General features: G+C 39.7%; 1 protein-coding gene across 2 annotated transcripts in view; it reads right to left on the bottom strand.

Annotated features, from left to right (window-relative positions):
• Positions 1 to 27,343, bottom strand: part of magi3b (membrane associated guanylate kinase, WW and PDZ domain containing 3b) — a 147,363-nt gene that overhangs the window by 26,504 nt on the left and 93,516 nt on the right. For both annotated transcript variants that reach the window (XM_075461648.1, XM_075461647.1), the window contains exons 2-5: positions 24,363 to 24,479; positions 9,560 to 9,679; positions 4,301 to 4,507; positions 1,819 to 1,978 (exon numbers count right to left, since the gene is read on the bottom strand). In XM_075461648.1, coding sequence (XP_075317763.1) covers positions 1,819 to 1,978; positions 4,301 to 4,507; positions 9,560 to 9,679; positions 24,363 to 24,479 — 604 coding nt within the window. The remainder of the gene's footprint in view (positions 1 to 1,818; positions 1,979 to 4,300; positions 4,508 to 9,559; positions 9,680 to 24,362; positions 24,480 to 27,343) is intronic.

Here is a 27,343-nt window from a genome sequence, read left to right as displayed (position 1 = left end):
AAACATAACATGCATATTCATATAGTCGTTTCTTTAGTTTTCAGAAGCAAGAAATGTGATGAATTTTGTAAAAGTCCTTTTACATTTTTAACACCAGTGTTGTTAGAGTCCACAACTGAAACACTTGCAATGCTGTGAGAAACACTATTGAAGCCTGGAGCTGTAGGCTGATGATAAGTGAGAGGCACATAAATATCTCAAGTTTGCTGTAAAGGAAGAACAAGTAATCTATAGTGTATTTTAGTTATTTTTGTCTTATTGTTCGAACATGTTGAAACGTTCAAACTGTTTGTGATTATCAAAGATGTGACTTCAAGATCATCCACCCATCATTGTTCACAAGTTGTCAGTTGCCCTAAATTTGAACTTATTATCCAGTACACAGACTGTATCGCACCTGGTCAACCTCCTCGTATTCCTCTGTGGACTGCTCTTACTTCTTGTGTTAAGGGTTACCGTTATTCTGATTTTCTTATCTTTAAGCCCACAAGTACATCATTTTATTAAAACAACAAAACATTTGATCATTTCAGCTACAACTTAATTGAACAAAATATATTAGCAATTTTCAGCTACAGATTAATAAATAATTGTAGTGCAATAGTAGTGACAGCAGAGGGGCATTATAGATGGCAATATTATTTCATTTTTCACCCAGTGCTGTTTATATGACTCATTCATTCCAACAGTTATTAATCCCCTGAAAACTCATCTGTTCCTCAAATTGTATGATTTGAAGTTTTTGCCAGTGAAATCTTCACCTGGACTTAAAATGGCTTGATTGTAACTATACCCTTTCCTCACTCTGTGCATTGGGATCTATGAAAACCCAAACTTGCCCTGCTCCACAGAACAGTAACGTCTATTGGCTAACGTTCAGTCCCTCAGACCTGTGGAGTAAGCCAGCATTAACCACTAACCCCCCGTCTAACTCTTCCTTGAAGCTTTAGTTAGCTTCTCATTTCATTGGTTCCTTACAGTTCATGCAAAATACTTGTAAGGCTCCATCCTGCATGTTGTCAGGGTTACCTCTTCCAATCACCTATGGAACACATCGTGACTGAGTTTGCCTTTCTGAGACCAAGACAGTGTTTTGCAGATTCAAGCAGAGTTCTGGCCATGGCACTGTTGGCTGACTTTGCTCATGACATGTCTTTAACAAATAAAAACAAGATTTTTAGAAGAGTGGGTCTTTCTCCTTTTCAGTAACATGCTAATGGGCTTTGGCTGTGCACAAAAATCCCTCTGAATAGATGGTGTAGTATATGCTTTTAGTAGTTTTTGTTGGCCGACAGAAAGAAAACCTAAAATTAATTTTAGAATAACATTCTGCTAAGTCTGTTGTCTCGGTCTATGTATGTGAAACGGACACTTAAATCTATGTTTTATACTTTTTTGACAATTGAATACTGCATAAATGACCAATTTTGGGTTGCTGTTGTAGGAGTCATAGAAAGTAAGATTTAAATGTGTTTATTAATTCTGATGAACTATGGTTGCACTGAAATGGGAAATATAATTGATCTTGTAGCCAATTACTGTTTTAGCAAATATTTTCATTGAATTGCTGGTTTGAGTATGAAACCAATATTTAATTATTTTTGAATAGCCTATTTCACATTTAAACATATCAAATATGTCCGCTTTGCTCTTTTGAACAGTTAAAAAACCCATATAGCTCCATTTTACAAAGCGTAAGCTATAAAAAAAAAAAAAGCTCTTCATATTGGACAGGGATGTAATCTGCAAGCATATGTCAGTTATATTTGGTAAATAGCCTTTTTTAATGACACTCATGATCACCCTGTTCTCACTTACTCTATGAAGTAGACCATGCCAGTCTCAGTGTAAGCCATCTCCCAGTTGAGAGGCAGCGGCTCCAGGCTGTCATCGCGGGGAAGAGAGCTCCATGTACGGAAGTCCATTGTGCTGCTGGACTGGGTGTAGCTGGGTACTGCTTTCCTCCAGTCCTTGTGCTCTGGACGTAGTGGATGGACAGGTAAAAGGGAGGGTGGGGGAACAAAAAGAAAAGAGTAGAGACAGTTAAAGGTTAGCCCACAGAGACACCTAGGCCTTCCTCTTATCCTGTCTGCTGCAGGGGAATAGAGTGAGAACTGTGTCACTCACAAGATTTGCATGCAAGTAAAAATGGAATGTGTGTGTGTGTGTGAGAGAGAGAGATAGAAAGAGTTCGCTGTTTTGCATTTCCCTGAGCACACTGTGCTAGTGCTTTTGCCTATATATATATGTGTATATTCCCTGTGTGTTGCAATGATAGAGGTGGATATTTGCACAGAAAGGGTCACTTAAGTCTGGACGGCATTTCTCTTTTAAAATCCTTTACAGATGAATTTCAAATATATTCGACTACATTTGTAGATGCTCCACTTCAATGAGAACTGTTCTATAATGAAGATGAAACATACAACAAAGGCTATCCTAATTCACTTTGCACTCCATGCCTTCCCTCTGAAGATGTTCATAAAATATGGGAAAAAAATGCAAAACACAAAATATTTCTGGGAGATTGATTTAAAGAAATATTCCACCATAATCTTATGTGTCTCATCATAATTACAAAGTTGGTTATCAGCAACATTTTTTAATTTTGCCTCCTGGATCAAAAACACATTCTTCCCAGAAAAAAAATTCACATGGCATTTCAAAAGAGGCTTTATGAGCTCTAGTCTTGTAGACATTACAGAACCAGCCCAAGGGCATAGTGGAGGAGAGCCGAGTTCACGAGGAAGGTTCAAAGCAAGGTGAGGACCCACTTGACGAAAGGGAAGTAGTTCATAGGGAAAATCTATGTAAAGATGGAGGAGGGCACTACGAACAGCTACAGCTCACATTTTCCATTAACCTCTTTTTTCAGTCGACCATAACTCTCTCCATCTATGGCTGGTCTGAGACTGCTCTGACACAGCTGTGGGCTGTAGCAGAGCAGTCATTTGTGACTGGTTGTGTTCCATAAAAAGAACTCCTGGATCGTTTTGTGTTTGATTTCAATATGACAGAGTAGTTGTGTAAACAGACATTGGATTTCTGTGAATCCTTTGTGCAGCTGAGCAAGCAGTGTTTGAGCTGTGACCATCAAAACAATGTTTCATCCCACAAAAACGATTTTCAGCTTGGACTTGTCTCACTGTTACCCCAAATTATCTTCCTAAAAACAGGTATGTTGCACAGCGTGTAACCTATTTCTGTTAAAGGGATGTTCTTCCTTGTAAGAATTAAGGCCAGATTTACTCTTTGGAGAGAAAAGGAATTGTCCTGATTGATCTCATATACAAGACTTTGCCAAGGTGACCTGTCCTATAGTCATCAGTAACCGTGTCAGCATTTTCATGTGTGCTTATTACATTTTAAATAGATTAAGCAATTCTTACAATTGTAAAGACTTGGCACTGTAGGGAGTTTGGCTGTTATGTAAAAAGAAATATGTTAAAAAAAAATAAAAATAAAAATAGCTTTGTCAGAATAACAGCCTAAAGAAAGTTTCTAATTATTCCAAAGAAGAAATTTTTTTTCTCACATTTAAGAAGCTGAAACAATTGAATGGTTGTTGATTATTCAGTCTATATTTCTTTCAAGGCATTTCTGGACAGAAATCGATGAAGCTGTTATAAGGTCACGCAGCCTCTCTTCATCTGCATGCCTCATAATTCATGCTCATAGGCTTTTTGTTCACAACAGCAGTATGACCATGATTCTTTCTGAAGACTTAATAATGCAATTTTTTTTCTGTTAAATTTACTCCAACAATGATGTTGATACAATCTGAGCTCATAGGTTGGTTTTTTAATAGGTTTGGTGATTCATGAGGTATCCTTTGGTACTTTTCGTGTTTCACTTTCCATTTTGGCTTGAGTCTGCTGCTCTATTGCAACACCCAGTGGTTTCATAAAGTTACACAATACCTTTAAAGTTTCGACAAATTTGCAACAATTTTAAATTTTAAGAAATAATCTAACAAAAAATAACTTTAACAACATTTCAACTTTAACAAATAAATGTGAAGCAAAAGGAAAGAGAAGATCAGTTATAAAGAAGATCAGTCTGCTCAGGAGAATGATGATCAAAGATCTCTTTACACTTCTCTATGCAATAAACTGAGATGTCCTCAAATATCCAGTGGGCCTAATAAACTGTATGCACTCTGCACACAGTTAGAATTGTCCATGGCTCACAAGAAAAACAGATAGTGACTTTGACTGTACCTTGACTTTCCACAACTAAAGAACAAGCACAGTATGCCAGAACCTGTTATATAACATGCTGAGTTTTGAAATGAACTGACCAGGCAATCCATTGACCAGTGGGGGCCTCTCATCATCATCATCCTCCTCAGGTATGGCACTATCCTTCCTATCCATTTTACTGACTGAGGTGGTGCGTTTTCTGGGGACCTCACCACTGAAGTCTTCATCAAACAGCACCTGATCCACCAGGTCAGGTTGCACCAGGTTGGGCTCTGCAGGAGGCTTTGGGGTCCCATAGTAGTTGCCTTGCAGAAAAAAAGAATCAAAAGGCAAATTAATTAAGAGAGGAATGGAAACATGACTTTTAAAATGCTGTAGCCAACACAGAGCCAGTTTTTTGTTTAGTGAGAAATCATCCACCATCTAGCATCACCCATCATCCAAGTTTCTGAGGTCTCCTTCCCATGCATGATTTTCCCATCTCTTAACCTTGCTTTGTTTTATCTTGCTAATTGCACAACAGGCCTGTCATGACTCCTGGAACATTAAAATCCCTTCCCTTGGAAAATAGTAGCAACTAATTAAACTGATCATTGAATACAGCAATTATCTATCCCTGAGCTTTTTTAACCCCTGATTAAGAAAGACCCAGTTTTATGAATTATACATTTTTTATGTACTCTTTGTTAAATTACTGTTTTTATTTAACTCATGGGGTGATTCTTCTATGTATGGCTGGTGAGCAGTTTAGGGGGGAAAAAAAGTCATTTTTCCATCTCCACTAGAATTATAAATAATGTGCATTCTAATTTAGATCTCCACCATTTGTTGTGATCATTTATTTTGCTAAATGTTGCTCCATCAGATGTGTTTACATAAAATCATTGGATTCATTTTTTGGCAATCCATTTGCAAGGTCAAATATTTACTTGGATCTTACAATAAGTGATCTCAGCTAAACCATGATATACGATTAGATTAATTAAAAAATATGGAGAAATCCCATTGGGAAATAGAGATCTTGAGCAATTTAATTAGCTGCTATAAACTTGATCTGATTTTCATTTGGTCCCAGCTGTGAATGGGAAAATGGTATTATGAACCTTTGATGTATTTAAGCATGAACATGCGGACATAACAAATGTTGTTCTGTAAGAGCAGCATTTATCAACTCTAGATCTTTTTATAGCTTGGTATGAAGAGGGAAAGCTGACAACAGCATAAAAAGCAGAAAGAACAGAGGGCTCTGAGGAAAACATCACAGTCATTCCAGCAGCTTTACAACACTTACAGTAGCACCACAACAGCTTTTTTGATAAGCGAGCCCATCTCGATCCCAGCCTCATCGCTGCAGGCATGCCAAGAACAATACACAGCAAACTGGTTTAATGCTACTATTGCTGATCTCTCGTAAAGCAGCATGAAGGTTGACGGGGAGAAGGTGGTTGAATGAAAGCCTGGCTCTCCCCTCTTGATGTGCGGCTCTGTGTTTACTAAGTGACACTCATCCGCATTTGTCAAGGATGGCTTCATTAACAGGGGTTGCATAAAGATAGCGGGGAGAGATTGGGTGTGCTGGCTAATCCCTGCCTGTCTCCTGCCACACAATGACATTCATCAGCCAGACGCTACCTCTGTGATTAATCACTTACAAACATGTCTCTTGGCCCCTGATAAATGTGTACCGCAGATATAGAGGTGTGGGAAAGCAGTGCGTCAGGGAAGATTTGTGGCACCATTTGCCATTATAAATGGTGGGTAGCCTCATAAGCTGATGAGCTGGGAAGCTTGTCCAATGTTACTTGTGATCCTAGTGTCACAGGGTTGATGAGCTCGGAAGAGCCAGCCTCCTCTTTCAAAGTATGTGCAAGCAATTTCATGGTGGTGGAATCAACTGCTGGTAATGAAAGATTCCTGTTGTCAAAGACACTATGTATAAGCTACACAAGGTCATGAGCTCTTTCATCTTAGCGGGATAAGAGGAGACAGTTACACGCTCACACAACCATCCGACGATGACCGAATGCTGCATTTACATTCAATTTAATTTTATAATTCTATTTTCCTTGAAAGAAATCTGGCTCATTAACACAACAGGGATTCCAAAACAACTGGTTTTAAGTGGATGTCAATTTTGCAGAATCTCGCATTTCTTGGCAGCAGAGTAAAGATCAGGGAAGAAAAAAAAACAACTCAGAATTGAATTTTCCTGGCAGCTATCCCTCCAGCCTTGCACTGGACTATCCAGTTTTTTTTGTCCGGCGGCTCTGTTGTGGTTGAAGAGAGCGGCTCAACTTGAACCTCAGAGGAACTGAGATTTAGAAAGGACAGACATTGTGAGTGCCTGGCACGGATAGCTTATGCTTCTCCTTGCCAGGCAACATGGGACTCGCTGGCTTCACATGAAGCATCAAGCATGTCCTAAACCAACTATAGAGCAGCTTGGACCTGGAGAAATGTACTATGAATTGGTATGCTAGTACCATGGCTGATAAACCTTTCTTGAGAGAAAATGAAGGATGAACAGGATCATTTATGACAGGGTCATTGATAAAGGAGTCCAAGAGAGTGGAAAATTATGTGGAAAACGACTCCAATAAAATACTTTCAAAGTGGAGAGAAACCATTATGCAGGAACCATTAACATAATAAGCATTCAGGCAAGTCATTTGGGACTATTAGTGAGACCATTATGATTAGCTAAGAATCCCATTAGCTCAGCACCTTGAGCACAGCTCTCTTAGTGTACACTAATAAACTAAAGGTAATTCATGAGTTCATCAATGGAAAATTGAAACCCATGCGACCTATAAAAGAGGACAAATGACCTTGTTTATTTTCCTCTTTTCAGAGAAAAAGAATAAGGCTGCAATTCAAGCACAACTAAATGGAGGAAATCGCATTTCTCAATCCGATTACTTGCAGCTCCTCTTTAACTTTGCTGTGCTGCCGAGAGATCCCGACCACAGAAGCTGTTCAGTATTTCTGCTGACTGGGTTTAAAAGGAAGTGAAGAGGAGGGAGGCAGCCACTATCAGAGTGTTTCCTCTCAGCCTCTCAGGGATAGTATACTGAAACCTTTCAACTTTTCAGTAGCTTAATCCACACATCTACACACAGCCAAGTCAGTACTGCTTGCACTGCAACGGGGGTTTCCATCAGGACGTGAGGAGCTCAGCATGCCATATATAAACTCTCTATTATATGTTCTTGCTCAGTTTGCTCTCCATTTCTCCATATCTGCCCATAGTCAACCTTTCTATAAAGGTTTAAATCCCACCTGGCTTCAGCTCACAGATGAAGGACAGCTCGTAGGCGATTTGGCAGCTTCTGATTTTAGCGTACTTAGATGATCCATTCCAACACAAGGAAAGATTTTTTCTGTGGATGTGCAGCTGTGTACTATAACAGTGTGTGTCTTAAATCATTATTGTTCTGTATTAAGGGGAAGAGTTTGGAGTGGAAATAACATTTTATGATGTCTTGGATAGCCCTGCCTTCACATATAATGTCAGAATATGCATCTTAACATTCCTGAACGCAAAAAAACCCCCAAAAAGTTGCAAGCTGTTCTCAACCTTAAAACTTTGTCTCTCTGGAAGAGTATATGAATTCATCTTAAAATTACACACATTATAGGGAGCACAAGATGCAGCATAAGCAACGGAACAAGAGAATGTTGCAGCAACAGTCCATTTTATGCACCCAGAGTTTCCCTTCAAACGTTTAGAAAAATCCTTTCCCATTTCACAGCAGCCTGAGTTTGCAGTAAAAAAAAGAATGAGCTTAAAGAGAGTAGGGAGATTATCATGTTATTGCCATAATCATTGTGCAATGTGAGAGAAATCCTCCATTCCAATCCCTTCATGACACAAATACACTGTGACCGTCTGACTTTCGAAGACCTTTGAATTCAGGGCAGCTGCTTATGCTTTATTGTGTTATAAGACGTTAAAAAAGGTTAATGCTTAGCAATTCAGCTGTTTGCCAGGACGAAATATCTCTGGCTGTGTCAACTCCTTTCTGGAAATAGCAGGACTATATGACTATTGTCTAGTTTAAAAAAAAAGGGTTAGGGGTTAGTTGGTGCTGACATGATTACCTTATAAAGGTGCTTTCAAATCAACATTTATAAACAGTTTGAGGGAGAAGAGAGGAAGTACTGCTCTCAAAGTTTATGGTTGGGATGCCTGTCTGTTAGAGGATAGAGGGAGGAAAAGAAGCAGGCTGATCTATCCCATGAATAAACCATGACTTGTAAGTAAGAACACAAGTTTGTCCTCCTGATGTGTGCCTGTGTAAGCAGCCGGTGGGATCAGGAGGTTGACTGGTTTACATAAGGTCACAGCAGGTGCTATAGCTGCTTACATATTCACAGACCACTGAGTGAATGTCAACTGTCTACTGGCAACATTTGACTTAAACCTGCAAACACAGATAAGTCTAAATAAAAATTGGGCAACAAATCCTATAAACTGACAATTCGTAAAGATGAGCTTGCATGGCACATGTTCATGGACATCCTGTACAAACATGTCCATGTGTGTTTCACACATTTCACAGACTCTGATCTTCTTTGTCACACACAGTGAAAGGATAGTCCTGCATCTGGTGTGTGTTGGAGCGAAATACAGCTTGTAAATAATATGTGGAGTTTCTTAAAATACAGGCACCTCTTATCTGTATTTGTGTTATTGCTGGTGCTTTAGCTTTGCCCTTCTGCAGACAAAAATCATTGTAGGAAAAAACAGATTTGTGGTGAAGCAAGACTGTTGAGAATATCTTTGATTATAAGTGCAGCCATTGCATGTTCTTCTCGTTGATTCTACTTAGTTCTTCATCGTTTTTCATGCTTCTTCCTAGATCTTCCAAAATAATAGTCTCAATTTTACTTAACCTCCAAAAATTAGTCACGTGTAAAGCTGTTCAGTAAAAGAAAAGAAAATTAGTCTAATTTAATATTCTCCTCAGCTCATTAAAACTGACTATTTCTGGTTCTAAAACTGGCAAATATGAGCTTTATTTTAATCTACACTGACAAAAAAAAAGTTACTCCCTTGTGCTGATTTCTACAGCATACTTTATCTCACAGTGGCCCGTTCTGCACACAGAGTGGAGAAAAAGAATGGTGGCATTTATCTCAAGGGCTTCCAACAAATCTTTAATCATGTTTCACTGATCAATACATTTCGTCCCGCTTGTCCCATTTCACAAAGGCATGCAGTTAGTCATAATGACTGTGAATATTGAACTTACGCTCACTCTTATATAGGGAGCTGTCAGTGTGAAACGTATACATAAATGCATACTCCCCAACAGTCTGGTTTCTCACATTGTTAACACTTTGGAGGTACATACCATCATATGTCCCACTCTCCAGTAGAAGTCCACTCTCCTCCAAGATCCTGAAGTCTCCAATGCTAATGAAGTTGTAGTCAACACCAGGCACCTCCCCGTCTCGAGGAAGACGTGTGGTGCCTGGAAAAATAATGGCAAAAGAGACACACTTAAAAAAAGTTTTTAGGTCATCTGAATACATAGTTTTATGGCACTCCACACATCTTGATTTGCAGATCTTTAACAAACATTACTTGGTTCTCGATGCCCTAGATAAAGGAAAAAACAAAGTGTTTTTGTGATCTCTACCCATTCACAACTCCCATACATTTTTTGGAAGGGTGGATACTGAATGTAATTTTGTAATAAAAATCCTAAAAGAGCTTGGTGCCATCTTGTAAAATATAGATAAGTGAAAAAAGCCTACAGAGCACCAAAAGACAGCTTTTTCAATACTCTATGATTAACTGCAGCTTCGGGTAACACATTATTACAGAGAGCCTCTTGATGAATGTAGCAACAGCTTAAATCAGAAAACAGGAGACTAAATTATAGATGTGAATTATGATGGAAGCAATGAGTTGTGTAACCTCCTGATATGATTTAGGTTCACACAGTCCCTAGAAGGGCAACCTGAATGCAAATGACATGAGGGCATTCTTATTGCAATTTTTGCTCCTGTGGTGAAGCCACAATCTATTTTCAGTGTGAATGGAGAAGTGTTTCTTCCAAGATGAACATCCTCAGTACATAATTGCACACCAGATGATTATATTTGCAAGAGGACCGTGTAAACCTTATTCTTTGAAAATGAAGCATGAAAGTGCCACAAATAGGTTCAAGTATAATTTGATGGCATGTCACTAAACTTGTAAAGTCAACACAGTGATAACAATAACCACAACTGAACTTGGAGGTGGACTGAAGTGATTTATTTGCATGGTAGGCAGAAAAACACTCACAAAAATTAAACCAATCATCAATAATGTGCCGTTTGACAGACTTTCAATTACATAAATATCAACTGTTCTATTATGGCAAATACACGTACATTCATTTGGAGGATCAGAGAAAGGACAGTGGTGTGGGAGTAAGAGGGGGATTAGTAAGCAACCAGAACAGCTAACTGCCAATTCCAGTGTCTAAAGTGCCCATGGCAGTACCTACAGAAGTGACCTCACCATCAGCAAAGCAGCAGGCTGCGAAAATACATCATACCATATGAAACATGTGAAACAGTGTAGGCTACAGCTTGTTTTGTGCCTCAGATCGCCACAAAATTTACGGTGCAGCTGAGTACTCTACATCACAGTCAGCACATTTACATGCACAGTTTATTCAAGCTACAATTAAAGTTTGACTTTAATTGATTTAGTTGATTGGACCATGTTCCTTTGATTTATTGATCTAAGAATGCCCAACCGCAACTATGTGAACTGTGTGAGAAAATGTTCAAGAAATGCTGCCACATCTAACTTTCTCTGTGGGAGAACATTGTACATGTTAGTATATAACGGAAATCACTGCACAGAGGTTGTCTTTAAGTTACTTGAATTTGTCAGATGACGCTGCAGTTACAAATCTGGATTTTAGCAGAGCAGAGAACATTCTGGAAATAATTTCCAATGACAGTTTCTAACATGTTAGGTCATCTGAGAAAAAGAAACAAAGAGTCAAATGCAAGCAGCTTTTATAGACTCCCCTCCTTCCTGTCCTCACAACCCCCGGTGGAGGCCGACCGGGTCGAGGCACTTTGAATTACCTGTGTACGAATTGTGCTCTATAAATAAAATTGCCTTGCCTTGCCTTGCCTTGCCTTGCCTTGCCTTGCCTTGCCGATGGCCGCCCTTCCTCAGTCTGATTCTGTTATAGATTTATTCCTTCTTTCCACTGTCATCTTGTGCATAATCAGGATGGGGGATTGGATCAACAAGAAGTTTTGATGCAATCTGTTGTTGTTCTTTTTAAAATATAAAAATAAAACTGAACTGAAAACTGAACAGAATACTTTACCGTTTTGACAAAAACATGCATGCTATACCTTACGTTTATTCTTTGTTGTCACTTGTTGCTTCTTCTGTGAATGGACAGGAACTGTGAGGTATGTGCCAAGGTCAGTTTGAGTCCAGTTGAGCGTATATGTGCAGGAATAATTTGACACAGACTGCATTAACCGGACATGTGAAATTTTGGTCAGACATTTATTTTCCCTTTTACTTTCATCCACCCAAACCTTTTTTAAAGACCAACCACATCGCCTCCTATAGCAGCAGCTATCACTGATATCATTACCCTTGTCTCATCAAAACAGTGCTGTTTGCATCACCTGATTTGTGCCAAAAAAAAACAAAAAAACGATCCCACCTACAAACCTGAGATCCTAATTAAACACAGTGTGCAAAGTGTCCACCTACACAAACCTGATGCACAAACCCCTGTGCATCAAACAGTTTGGGTTTCTGCCAAAACCACAGTGCCACCAAAGGACACTTCCAGCAGTCCTGCAGCCATACCTTGCCAAAACTGTTTTGAAAGCAGAGTGGGGACCTCCATAGTATTAGGAGTGTGGTATTAACTTTTTTTGTCAAGGAACACCTTGTACTGAGCCTCGCTTGTTTTGTTATTTGTCATGTCAATGCAAGAATTATACAATCCCTGAAGATGCTGGAGAGATTTAACACTAGAGAGATTTAACTCTCTAGTGTTAGCATTTAATGTTTTTAAATTCAGTGAAAACTAATTCTGCACTTAACAGTTGCAGATCAGGTTCAATACACCAGCATCACTGACACAGTGTTATGATACTGCTATTTACTCTTTATTGTATAGCTTTTATTTGGCAGAGGTAAAAATGATGACTCTTCAGCCTATTCTAGTGGTAAAGATAAGCTGCCTTCCTGTATATCTTAATGCAGGCACATCTTATTCATTATACAAAAAGCAGAACATTATCTAATTCTGCCTTACAGTTATGGAGCAGTTTCAAGTTGAATTCAGTTGGAATTCACATAGATATCAGCTGACTTTACCATAGCTACAAAGGCAGACCTTGATAACTTTGAGAAAAAAGCTCAGCTTGAAAATTTAAAGTATAACAACTTGCTCCTCCCTCTCTGCTGAGCTTCAGCTCCATCTCCAAAGCTCCTTTATATAGAGGAATCGTTCATGTATCCACAGGGTAGTAACAAAAGCAACTGATGAAAAAGCAGTGATCTATACCCGTTAGAAACTCCTCCCAAAATGGCATCTTCATGTTTTTTTCTACTCATGCTTCTGATGTAATTTGCCAGAATCTAACATGCCTAAGGGATTTCTGAAGATCATATTGCCTAAAAAGTGAAAGTTTAAACAAACTTGATAAATATTTTTATTCAAGTTAATAAGATCTGCTTTAAGGGCCTAATCTTGTAGCTAATCTTTTCAGACAAAATGTCAGAGGAAACCAGAGCTCACGGAGAAGCCCTGCAGCAGCACAGGAGGAAGATACCCCTGGGGGAGAGACAATACAAGGTTCAAACAGAAAAGATCCCAGTTTAGACTAAATATTCTGACACAAATCTTTGCATGTATATGATTTACTAGATTTTAACAACAACATTTAGAAGCAGCAACAAACAGAAGCTTTATTTTCTAATTATACTTATGGTGTCACTGATTTGTTTGTTTACAGTAGGCTATACACGTGTTGTTTTCAAATAACCCAAAATAGCATTTTGGGTTATTTTCTAACTTCTTACCCCAAAACACTTCACCATAGTAGTAATCTCTGAATTTGATTTTTGACACTTAACAGTCTTTACCAATTAACATTAAAAAAAAGACTCAAGATTCTGGTGGCTCTGGCTTTATGTTGCCGTTTCATTCTTTTTTTTCAGTATAACATTTCTCCTCAATTAGACTGTAAATGCACATACAAAAACGGCCCCCTTAATACTGCAGCTTGTGTTACCAAAAGCAGCTGACATTGCATCATGTTTGAGAATGCCAGCTTCTGCTGCTTCTCATTACCAACTTGTCTGCTGTTGGAACAGGCTTTGGTTGCTCAAAAATGTCCCCTGTAGCCCAATTACACGAGTTCCACTTTGTACCTGCCAACATGTCGCAGTGATATTTATCATAGCCTTCTATTGTGGATAAGTCACCAACACTATAATGAGGGGATGCTGACTTTCAGCAGAGAAAGTAACACATTTCTGAGAGTAGCCTCTAAAATATCTCATCTTTCTTTAATTTCTAGTTTGATTATTGACACTTTGGAAACAAACAAACTTTTCCAGAATTGCAAACATTTGCATACAGGTAATTGGACTTCTTGTAGATGTTTCACTTTTCATCCAAAAGGCTTTAGGTGCTGTTTACTAGAGTATGGCAACCCGACGGGCCGGACTCGGACAAAAAATTAGAATGTCTTGTCGGACTCGGGTCGGGCTCGAAAGCAAGCAGACATCGTGAAAATTATAAACAGCCAGAGGACAGGTTTCAGTTCATTGCAAACGTCAGTTTTTGTGATAAACATAAATAATTGAATATGCATAAATGAAAATGTTGGTAGGCTATTCGTGCCTCATGCCGTGCAGCATGCATCTGTGTGCATCTGTGGTCTGTGCATGCTCGGTGCGCACGCACGCATATCGAACATTCGAACAACTTTACATTAAACACGTGCGATCAGTGCAGCCGAGCTCAGTTGGCTGGAAGTGCTATGGAGGACATTAAAAGAAAAATAGCTTCTGGAGAACTGAAAGTCGTGGAAAATGAGAGGGGGAAATCCACTGTGTGCAAACGCTTTAAGCTATAATGGATTATGGTGGATAATGGTGCGCTGTCACCGATGTGTATTTACTGATTAGGGTGCGCCGTCTTGCGTTGGTCACTGGTTTCGGGCTTCCGGCGGGCTCGGACACAAATATTTTAATTAATCTCGGGCTCGGGTCGGATTTGAGAACTTTTCTGTCGGTTGAGGGCCGGGCTCGGACAGAAAAATCCGGCCCGAGCCAGGCTCTACCGTTTACACATACCCGGGTATTTTGAAAAACGAAGACCTTTCCCTTCGTTTGTGCCTTTCGTTTATACACAAACGGAGTTTTTTCCTCCGAAAACGAAGCTAAACAAAAACTCCGGCAAAAGTGGAGATTTTTTAAAAACTCCGTTTAGCGTTTGTGTGTAAACTGGTTGAAAGAGACGAAAACGGAGTTTTCAGAATGGAATGCGGAGTTGTCGTCATAGTACAGAGCCCCGCCCCTATCTGGCAAGCATGGAGGTACTAGCAGCATTTCTGTTGTTGAGAGCTATACTCGCTTGTGTGATTTTGAAAATTACAGTAATACAATGTATTGAACAACAAAGGCGCATTACGGCGCGGAGAGCAGCAATTTCGTAGCTTCTGTTGGCAGACAGAGCCCGGCCATACCACCGTCAGGCTTGGCGTAATTTAACAGCTCCTGATAGCGTATTTATGCGGATCAATGGAGACGTGTTTTTTTTTTTGAAAACGGGGCTGTGTGCACCAAGTTTTTTTTTAAAACGAAGGTTAGAAAATATGCTTTTATCAAAATACCCGGGTATGTGTAAACAGCACCTTAGTTCTAAACTAGTTGGTGGGGAGTATCGGCTTATAAGCAGTGAAAAGGCCGCTCACACTTGGCAGGTTGTCCCATTCACATGTGTCAATAAACCACCTGACCAATGTGTGGGTCGTTTAAGTCATTCTCACCTGTAAGTTGTTGCTAGTCACTGGATCCAAGGTGTGAATGGTTGTGAAACCGCCTAGGGAGGAGAGACAATTCTGCATTGCACGTGCCGGCAAGGTGATATGAAAAGAATTTCTCCAGTTTAACACAGATGGCTTCCTTGACTCCTTTCACGAACCATCTGTCTTCTATGTCCAGAATGTGTACATTATAAGCTGAGACTCTTCACCAACTAGTTTAGAAATGAATAAGCCTTCTTGATGAGAGGTGAAACGTCCTCAAGATCCAAGAAGCTCAGTTGCTCTTATTCAAGCTCTTAGGATTACCATGACCTGGAGGACAGAAAATCTACACCAACATGTTTTCAAAATCGTCTTTCAAGAAAAAAAAAAAAAAGGGGAACCAGATGAATAAGTTGCAGTGTTGCAGTACAACTGCCAGACAAGAGTGGATGTGGAGCAGATTAAATAAATAAAACTGTTCTTTTTGTTTTGGTATGCAAGTTATGCACTGCAGGTAATGTAACTGGTTAATATATTGCTGGAAAAGAAGAAAATGTTATGATATACAACAGGGTTAGTTTGACATTTTTGTAAATATGGTTCTTCACTGTCCCTCTGAGATTTACACAGATCATGTCTGGACATGAGATTCTTTAGTACAGCAAGCTGAGTGAAATCATCTTATCTTTTCATATGGTTTCATGAAAATAAAAAAACTTACAAATGCTTGAAAATATTATTAAAAAAATAGCATATAGAAAATGATGCTAAAATGAAAAAAAAATAAAAATAAAAATCAGAAGAACAAAACCAGAATGTGTCAGAATATTGCTTGGTGATGTGTTTGTATAAAAACGTGTACTAAAAGTAGTTAAATCTAGCAGCACCTCTGGCGACAAAGAATATAACCCACCTTACACACTGATGCTACTCTAAATCTGATAAGCTTAATATATCAACAGTCATTTTATTCGAAAATTAAAAGAAAAAATGTGGTATCATTTTGCTATTAATATTTCCATAAATTTCAAGCTGTTCCTTTAACTTAACAACCATGTGCAGCGGATAAATCCAGTTTCTTACATGAGACTGTTTATACTGGTCTGAAGCAAATGATCACTTCAGAAATGTGAGGTTTCACAATTGGGACCTATTTTTTTGTAACTGTCTACCCACAGAGAATGCCATTATGGGAACATCAGAGGTAGTCAGTCAGAAGAGGCAGGTCATAAATTTAACATAGAAATTTTGTGCACAGCTTTATGACAGTGCTTCAAAAAGTATCTGAGGGCTTTGATGGTGAAACAGTGGGATAGAAAGGAAAGAGGACCATTGCAAATTCAGACTTTTTTGGTATCGAGCATTCACTTTCAAGACAGTGAGGCAAGCTCTGTTAGGTGGCTTATTGTAAAGATGCCATACAGCACGGATCAGATGTGAGGATGGCAGTTTGGTGGTAGTTAACTAAAGAGGTCCACTAGCACAGTGACACAAACCAAGTCTGCTAATCCTCTTGCTGTCGGTGTGATTGTCACACACATTTTGGGTTTATTTATCTCAGGATAGGCTTTTTGAATATCATCAGTGAACGCATTCAGTATTATCTGTTGTGAAGTAATTTTGTGGTGATAGCAAATATCAGGGCTAAATGAAGTGAAAAAAAGTGAAAAGCTGCAAGGGCAAAATAAGTGCAGAGCAGGAGATGGGGTGAGTTTTGGGAGTTTAAAAGAAGCAACAGACAGGCCAATTTCCCAGAAAGTGATCTTGTAGCTGCGTTGCACCATGGTTCACTCCACGGTTCACTCCACGGTTCACTCCACTGCCACCAATTTGTCACACACAGATGATACTATGTCATTTTCAACACACAGGGTCGTCTTCAGCCTCAATTTCCAGTTTCCACGGTAGCCTAACAGATGTGAACTTAACTCCTACAAAGCCACTGACCTGTAACTAAACCTACTCTGCTGGTGATAACACCGTTGCTGGATTCCTAATTTGGTAATCAAAAAATAGGAGAGACTTGCCAGTGCTTAATGTTGTCAAACGTTTACTGAACCCAAAATGAGAAGGTATCCCTGAAACCCCAATCAGAAAAAGATGGGAAGGAATAAAAACTGGCTTTTTAGAATTGACTCATTTCATTGCAGACAGTTCAAACCCTTGTTATGGTTTGTCCCATCAACTTAATTGTATTTGTTATTATACAGCAATTTCTGAATTTCATGCCTGCAGCACATTCCGAATGTTTTGGGATGGTGAAGCTTTTATCAAGGCTATGCCTTCATACCATAGAATATGGTTTTGGACTGTTTTGTTGAAAAATGCATGAATGTCCTCAGAAAAGATTCAGCATATGTTGCTCTATTATCTTTTTGTACTTTCAGCATTAAAGCGGCCATCAGAAATGTAAACAGGCTTTGCCACGAGCACAGATACAGCCCCATACCACCACAGAGCCTGGCTTTTGGGCTAACAGTTTGGAAAATTTCATATTTATCATGTTGTAAAAAATACTCAAGTACTTAAATAGTACTTAAAATACTATTTTTACTCCATCTCTGGCCCGCTTTAGTTCTGGATGAGGTGAAATACTCTTAATCCTCCTGATTTGGACAAAGAATATGTTCTGAATCATAAAATATTTGAAACTGCAACAGTTGAATCTTTGAAACTACATATCTCTGCAATCATTTTGTCTGTTTTAGCAGTTTATTAGTACTTAATCTATATATAAAACATGTATTTTTCTTCTGTTTAAATTACCCTGAGCTCAAGGGGCATGCAGGCTTCCAGGACAATTCACAATATTAAATCTGAGGCAGGCGCCTTGTTGACCAACCCTATAGAGATAAATGATCGTTTCAAAGAGTTTTACAGTGAGCTCTACTCATCTAAATGTGATGCCACCCACTCTGACCTGGCCAACTTTTTTGACTCGCTTGAAACACCTAAACTTAGTGATGCGGCAAGGGAAGATCTAGACTCCGATTTTACACTGGAAGAAATAATCTCTGCTATTAAGTCCTTCCCATCAGGCAAAGCGTCCGGACCTGACGGCTTCGGCTGCGAATTCTATAAGAAGTTCGGTGGGATCCTTGCTCCGCTTTTGCTCAGGATGATGGTTAGTTCTAAGAGGGACAAAATGTTACCAAAAACACTTTATGAGGCCAATATCTCCCTCATTCTGAAGAAGGGCAGGGAGGAAACAGACCCGGGCAGCTATAGACCTATTGCACTTCAGAATTCGGACAGGAAAATAATAACCAAAATTAGCTGGTCGGTTAAACAAGTATTTGTCGTCTATAATTCATCCTGACCAGACAGGGTTCATCCCCGGTAGATTTTCTTTCTCCAATGTCAGGCGCCTTCTTAATGTTATGTATGCCGATCTCGTTGAGACCAGTGGGGCAGCAATTTTGTCTCTGTACGCACACAAGGCTTTCTAACAGGTCGAGTGGCCATATATGTTAGAATCCCTGCACAGATTCGGGTTCGATGACTCTTTTGTATCTTGGGTGAGACTGATATATGCTAACCCGATGTGCTCCATTTTAACTAATGGTGATAGATCGTCACCATTCCCTTTTCGTCGCTCGGTACAGCAGGGCTGCCCTCTCTCGCCTGCCCTCTTTGCTGTCACGCTGGAGCCCCTCGCCTTAATGATAAGAACCCATCCGGAAATTGAAATTGTGGGCTTGGAAGTGGGAGGTAATGAAATGCTCATTAGCCTGTACGCAGATGATGTCATATTAGGCCTAAAAAAGACAGAAAAATCTGTTCCCCTTCTGCTAGAACTGATCACCTCTTTCGGAAAGCTGTCTGGGTATACAATTAAATGGGCAAAGGGCGAATTAATGCCCCTCTCCAACACCTACACACCCGGTTTCCTAGAAAACATCCCTTTTAGGTTGGTTAAAGACCACTTTACATATCTTGGCCTGACAATACCCAAGGAGCCCAGACTCCTATTCAAATTAAATTTTTCAGAGTATGTGGCCAGGCTTAAGGGAAATATAGAGGCTTGGAAGATCTTGCCTATGTCTATGATCGGGCGTATTAACTCGATTAAAATGGTCTCCCTTCCCAGGTTCCTCTACCTCTGTCAGAACCTTCCTATTTTCCTCACATCAGCCTTTTTTAAAGAACTAGACTCCATCATTTTGTCATACATTTGGAATTATAAGAACCACAGGATCTCAAAAGTCCATCTACAAAAGGCCAAATCAGAGGGAGGACTGGGTCTACCCTTTGCCTCCCCCTCCCACTTTTCTGTTTCTAGAAGTCAGGTGAAGAGGCAGTTGGAGAGACTGAACCGGAACAAGGCTGCAGGTCCAGATGGTGTCAGCCCCCGAGTCCTGAAGGCCTGTGCAGAGCAGCTCTGTGGGATTCTGCAACACCTTTTCAACCTTAGCTTGACCCAAGAGAAGGTACCACTGTTGTGGAAGACATCCTGTCTGGTTCCGGTACCAAAGAAAACTCATCCTTCAGTCATCAATGACTACAGACCTGTTGCCCTGACATCCCACATCATGAAGGTCCTGGAGAGACTCCTGTTGACCCACCTGTGTAAGCAAACCAGCACATATCAGGACCCCCTGCAGTTTGCTTATCGCCATGGAGTTGGAGTTGAAGACGCTATCATACACCTGCTTCAACAAACCCACTGTCATCTGGACAAAGCAGGCAGCACTGTGAGGATCATGTTCTTTGATTTCTCTAGTGCATTTAACACAATCCAGCCTGATCTGCTTCGTCTGAAACTCCAGAAGACTCAGGTGGAGGCCTCAACAATCACCTGGATTAATGACTACCTGACAAACAGACCACAGTTTGTCAGACTGAAGAATTGTGTGTCTAACCAGGTGATCAGCAGCACAGGAGCACCACAGGGGACTATACTTTCACCATTCCTTTTCACTCTGTACACTTCAGACTTCCAGTACAAGTCAGACTCCTGTCATCTACAGAAATATTCAGATGACTCTGCAGTTGTCGGGTGTATCAGAGATGGACAAGAAGCTGAGTACAGAGAGCTGGTGGACCGCTTTGTGGCATGGTGTGGGAACAATCATCTCATCTTGAATGTTAACAAAACAAAGGAGATGATTGTAGATTTCAGGAGAAACAGGGTCAGATCAAACCCTGTTTCCATCATGGGAGAAGAAGTGGAGGTGGTTGAGGAATATAAATACCTTGGTGTTCATGTGGACAACAGACTGGACTGGAGACACAACAGTGAAGTCATCTACAAGAAAGGACAGAGCAGACTGTACTTCTTGAGGAAGCTAAGGTCCTTCAAGGTTTGCAACAAGATGTTGCAGATCTTCTACAAGTCTGTTGTTGAGAGTGTCATTTCCTCTTGCGCCATCTGTTGGGGCAGCAGCATCAGAACCAGGGACCTAAAAAGACTCAACAACCTGATAAAGAAGGCTGGTTCTGTTCTGGGGACGACTGTGGAACCTCTGGAGACAATAATGCAAAGAAGGATTTTGCATAAAATCAAGAGAATTATGGACAACACTGAACATCCTCTCCATGAGACTGTTATCAGAAAACAGAGTCTCTTCAGTCAAAGGCTTCTTCAGTTTGGATGCAAAACGGACCGCTACAGGAAATCATTCCTGCCCACAGCCATCATAACTCCTTGATTTAACTGAGTTACATCAACATTTAATTTCCCTCTGGGATAAATAAAGTATTTTTGAATTTGAATTGAATTTGAAAATTGAATATGAAATTTAGACATTATTACTGGGCTGTTAACATGAGGGCCCTGATGTTTTGGCAGCTGGAATCTCCGGGCAGTTTGGCCCCTGGGGCCCCCTCCTGGCTGAATATGGAGGCCAACTCGGTAGTCAGATCATCTTTATCTGCCTTGCTGTTCTGCAAAACAGAGAAGTTAGCCATCTTGAGGAGTCAAAGTTTTGTCGTTAAAAACGCTGTTAGAATTTTAAACCAGGTGAGAAAAGCCTTGGGTCTGCCAACGACATCCGTACATACACCTATCTGCTTCAACCACTCCTTTATGCCCTCAACATCAGACAGAGTTTTCCATGCCTGGAAGGAGAGGGGTCTTACTTCTATAAAGCATTTGTACGTGGGTGAGCATTTTGCTTCTTTTCATGAACTGCGGGGAAAATTTGAGTTGCCACACTAGCACCATTTTCGCTACCTGCAAATCAGAGACTACGTTCGATCCAAAATCTCTGATTTCAAAACTCTCCCTAAGGAGCATGTGTTTTTCTATGTCTTAAAGAGCCCCCCTGACTCCAGGCATCTCATTACCAGATTTGTGCGTTTGTTTGATGATTGTAACGGGGCTGCCACGGCCACACAATCTTGCTCGGTTAACAGCAGACATCAGCTGATTCAATTCAAAGTTGTTCACCGTCTTCATTACTGCAAACTCAAACTGCAGAGGATTGCCCCCTCTGTCTCACCGCTGTGTGACAGATGTAAAGTGTCGGAGGGCACACTGTCTCACACCTTCTGGTTCTGTCCCTTGCTGACCGGACTCTGGGACAAAATATTCGACTGGTTCTCCAAGGCCTATAAGAGACCCTTCCAACCGGAGGCTGAACTTGCCATCTTTGGCTGCTCACAGACTACAGCAGGCCTGCCTGCAGCAACACAGCAGTCTCTGATGCTGGGAATGACTGTTGCAAAAAGGCTAATTCTACTGGAGTGGAAGTCCACGTCTCCCCCTTGCTTTCGGAGGTGGTTGGCTGATATGGCTTCAGTCATACAGATGGAAAGACTCAGGTTCACAAGGACTAATTCAATGGGAAAGTTTCTGACTATTTGGGGGCCCTTCCTTGCCTCCCTGGATGAGATCAGGACAGATGATAAATAACTGGTAGCTTTACTGCATATTTTTTTATGCACTCATTTATGTGTATGTGTGCTTACTAATGTCACAGGTATCTTTTTGTAATTTAATTTTGCGTGTCTGAGCCGGGGGGTTGTTACTGTTGTTGTTATTGTTATGTCTGTTCTACTTTTTAAATGAAAACAAAATAAATAAAAAAATTAACCTGTAAGGGCGGAAAGCTAAATACAAGAGGAGAAATACATTTCTGAAAATGGGAGGTATGGGGTAATTGAAACCAAATGGCAGCAAAAGTGAAACAGAGAAGGTGAAAGATATGAGACTGACGGAGGTACTTTCACTGTGCAAGCCCTGGTTTCTTGCTCATTAAAACAGAAACTCAAACAGAGGATTAGAGAGTCAGACTCATGCAGCTATGATAAGAAATGGTTAAAGGCTGCTACTATTGTACATGGAAAAAAATAACTGTTTAAAGTGACAGATATGAGCACGGGTATATGTAAATGTAAATAACAGAAGTAAGTGCTAGCAGGACTGTGTTTAAATTAAAGAGTTAAGTTAAAAATGACGGGTAGCAGCACTGTAAGAGAAAGCCCTGTGTAATCATGTTCCATCTGTTCATGGTGGCTGACCAAAAACACTCCCAGTGAAACTGCACTCTGAAAAGAAAAACGCTATAAAAATTCAAGTTGATCTCAAACGTCCAGGACACACAGCTCAGAACATGACTCAAGAGGCATGTGAAAGGGACAAACAGGGACGGGAGACAAAAGAAGGAGGTAAAGAAAAGGAGGTGGGGAAGGGTTTGTGAGAAAAATCCTTATTTTCAACACAAAAGAAGAGAGGAAATGAAATATACATGAAAGGTAAGCAACTTACTTCCTGAAAAATTTCACACTTGTACACTCAAGTCCCCAGAGAACAAGGCAGAGCAACTTCCAGCCTTGGGGGCGCAAGAGCAGAGATGTTGCTTGTTTGTGACAGTGCTGTGCCTAAAAGTCTGTCATCGCCTCAGGAGCAGCTGCTCTGTGTGCGACTAAAACCTTAACTACACTCTGTTATTGCATTCCTCTGAACAGAGTCAGTCTGCGGGAAGACATAGGAATTGTTTAGGCCAATATATCTGTGAAAAATTATAAAAGATTCTTAATGACTACATCAGGGTTAAGTCTACCGTTGATGCAGCTTAACACTGAGCAACATTGGTGTATCAGAGAGGAGACATTCTTAATTCAGAAATATATTCTGCTATGTTCTAATCAACCAAACGTTTCTTCTGATAACCTTCTTTCCTTGTATTTTTAAATACCAGAAGACAGATGCACTATAATTAAAATAAAAATCCTTTGGTGACTAAAATTGGTATTTCTAAATTTCGCAGCATGTGCACCATCTAAAACAGCAAGCCTTTCTGCCACCCACAGAAACCTTAACCTGTGAATTAATTTGCACCTTTGCCACACTACTAACAACTATATCTCTAATATTGTTAATTTCCATGATTTCATTTGAAATATTACAACATTAAAGCTTACAAAACCTTTTGATCGTTTAGAAAATGGTGGGGTGTCAGACTGAAAATGCTTTTCTTTTCCTCAGCTCTTGGAAAGTGACATTTACAATGCAATATTTCTGTCTCTATTTCTACCTTTCTTCCCTGCTCCAAATACAGTGATGTCATGAAACATTTCCGCTCTTTGCAATAATAATGGGCACAATTTCATGCAAGGCTTCTCCTGACTATTGGATCAACAGTTGCTTTGCAATACTTAAAATTGATTTAAAGTATACTGCAATCAATAGACATTTCAATTTAGTATGAATTACTTTTATTCACACAGGAGCCATTCATTGCAGTGGTTCTTGGCAGTCCACAGCGCCAACCTTATTTACCACTCCATTACTGATTTCAGCAAAGAATAATCTGTGATGACAGCCCCACTGAGTGGAGTGTCAGCAAGGGAAAATGGTGCAGCAGAGGCAAAAAAGCAGGGTTATTTATGAACAGAATATGACTTTGATCACTGCGATGATACGGTACAGAAGTAAATAAGTTACACAGAGGTCTCAAAAGATGTCCTTGTCCATGTTGCTATGGTGACACTTAAGTGTGTGCTTTGTCGAGTGTGTGAGAGAGAGCTATGAATGACAATGGATAAGTGAAGTGACTATGTGTCTTAGTGACCGTGATGTGTGTAGATCGGCCTGTGTGATGGAAAGGAAATTCATTAATGCAGCTTCTTGTGTGATGGAGCTCCAGCTTTGTGAATAAGAGCTATACATTTGCTTGGAGTACTTACAGGGGATGGTGCGTAAGTAGAGGTTGTCCCGTATAACCTGCTGGAGTTTGTGGTCCAGCGAGCCCTTCTGAAACTGCAGACTGAGGTAGTGGCGCAGGTCTGTGTTCAACACTTTACCTGCAGTGACAGAGGTGGAGGCGGGAAAGGTCAGTAAAAACATGCAGGATTGAATCTATACGTGCAGCATGTACTTTTTTTCTTGTCAAAACAGATTCCCTTTATGGGACAAGAGTTCTTTATTCACAGATTTTCAGTGCTTAATATAATATAATATACAGTCGAAGTCTTAACAATAATAGTATAAAACAAAGAATGGACTCATGCACACATTTAGTGGCAACTTAATTCATAATGTTTTGCTTTAGGTATTTGTGGGTTATATGGGGTTATAAATCCTTTGGATAAACTCAAAATGAATGGTGGGAAAAGTAGAAAAAGGTGGCTTTTTTAAGGTCCCAGACAAATTAATTGTTTTATGAATAACAACCACCTGTCCTTCGTAGCCAAAAACTTTAAATCCTCTCCGATTCACCTTTTAATTCCAGCTTGATCACTTCGGGACACAGCAAGAGAGGGGGATATAAAAGTTTAAACTGATTTCGAAGGATAAATTGTGATTCGGGTATGAAAGAGGTTACAGAACAACAATGAAAATTACTGAGCAACTAAATTCTAAGCTATATCAGAATGCATTTTTGACAGATAAGCAATTTGAGTGATGTTTGCTTGTTGGGAAAACCAAGAGCAAATTAGTCTGAAATTAACCTGCATCAATACTTTCTATAATCTGACGCAACAAATCTGCAAACAGTTTGGTGACAGATGATGGAAGTTGTCTTTACGCTCAAATATCTTCAGTTTCAACAACCTCACACGAGCCTCGAAAACTTTTCACCACAGCTAGAACAAAGCGAGACACCAGAGATTTTCATAAAAAAAAAAAAAAAATCTGAAAAGATTTTGAATTTGCTCTCAACTCCCAGAGGCCTTTGTAAAAGAAAAGGAAGTTCATGCAAAGTTTGAGGCAGAGGGAGGAATTCTGAGCTGTTATACACAAGCAGGGAAAAGTTTTCCTGTGAATGAACATGATAAGGAGTTTGGAAGACATGAAGAGATCTTAGGTGTCTGCCTCCCATCAGCTTCCTCATCTCTTGATAGAAGAGAGAGAGCCAGCTTTAAAAAAGTTTAAACAGAGAAGTAATCATTTTTGGGGCACATAGACCAAACTCTGCTCAGCAAGACTCTTTGATGTGAACAGGACTAAAAGTAGTATGAAGTCTTTCTACCGCATCTGTTTAAATAGAGAGGAGATGTACTTGATTATGGAGGGGGTAAAAGAATAATGATGAGGTCAGGGCATATTTTTGACTGTCTCAGGAGCAGTCATCCTGGTAGGCTTGGCTTTACATAGTAAAGGTTACTGTCTGTCTGCCTCTGCAAAAAGAGCTGTGTCATAACTGTTCCAGCATACAGACACACAAAGCTGAGATTCAAAGCTCACTCTGGAAACTTCTTCTCAAACCAGTCCTAGCATATCCTCTTTTGTTTAAATTTAGTTTGGGCAAAGGGGGAATTAAGTGGGAAAATAAAGCTCTTCAACAAACTACAAATGCTGCACATAAAACCTGAGAGAATTACACAATGTAGGCTTCAAATCAGGAAACCCAGCCTCATCTAAAAGCCAAAGCATGCCCAACTCTTAGCAATTAAACCTGTAATATCATTATCTTGAATTCATCTTCTTCTCTATCATTGACATATCAACTAGCTTCTCAATATTGATCTTAAAGTACTTTAGGTTCACATTAACTGTCAGTATGGTAACAGCATAGAGCAACAGCAAAAACAGCAAGGATAACTAAAAGCCTAGTTCCATATGTAAGATGACCGTAAACTTCATCTGTCACGTGGACTAGGTTGGCATACAGAGTAAAGTCCTTGAACGTCATGTTTCTGTCCGGGGCACTGCTTTTTAAATTGAATACCTAGTACATAAAAGTCAGGTCTTTACCTGAAGATGACAGAACTTCTGTTCCATTGCCCCAATTACTTGTGATGTACCCTAAGTTATTATTTTAGGAGCTTTTCTATGTGGTTTTGTTTCCTCTTCGATGTGTCTTCCACAGGCACAATATCGCCTTCTTATGATACACTTCTACCTTTTGTTGAATAAATAGGATTTTAAACCTTTTACAGCTGCCTTAAGGCCTGCTCGTGATGACAGATGCTTGATGGGAAACATTTGTCTTCAAGTAAATGAAAGACAGAGGTGGTTGTTTTTGGCACTTTTGACACCAAGGGTTATCGATATAAACTTCACACCTATGTTGTGAATCAAGGTACCTTTGATTTGGCACTGAACTTTACCAAAATCTGCAGTGAAAGTTTTTTTCTTAAATAAAGGAATATTGTTAAATAAAATGCTATGCTCTCTTGTAATTTTAAAAATGTTTAAGGGTTTGTTTAAAATGTTTTTGTTTTATTATGAATTAATTTATTGCCTCAAGGTTAGATTATTGTTACTCTGTTGTCCTTCCAGCAGCTGGAAAAATTGTAATTAATACAAGATAAAGAGACAGTATTACACCAAAACAAGCATCACTACAACAGTTATCCATCAAACGTATAACTGATTTTAAGAGTCTTTTGTTTATAAAGCCCAAAATGGCTCTGCACCTAATTACACTTCAGTAAATCTATTAATATATTTCTCTTTCTCGATTTACAGGATTTGCAGAGGCGCAGATACCTCACCCTCGAAGTGAAACTAGAAAACTAAGAAAAAACTATCCAAAATCATCAAGTGTTAAAAATGAACACCTGCCATGCTTTTGATAGGGATTCTTTTTCTGACTTTGCTCTTTGAATGCTTTGGTTCCGTTTTATGTAAGGTTTAATGTTTTTATGTAATGTCTTCTGAACTCTTACAACCGTGTTTTTCTTTGACTTTCCTTCTTGAGATGGGATCCACTACATTTTCC

The sequence above is a fragment of the Odontesthes bonariensis genome, chromosome 3, assembly GCF_027942865.1.
Source record: "Odontesthes bonariensis isolate fOdoBon6 chromosome 3, fOdoBon6.hap1, whole genome shotgun sequence".
Taxonomy (NCBI): Eukaryota; Metazoa; Chordata; class Actinopteri; order Atheriniformes; family Atherinopsidae; genus Odontesthes; species Odontesthes bonariensis.
The sequence above is the reverse complement of the archived record's forward strand: the minus strand, read 5'-3'. Positions and strand labels throughout refer to the sequence as shown.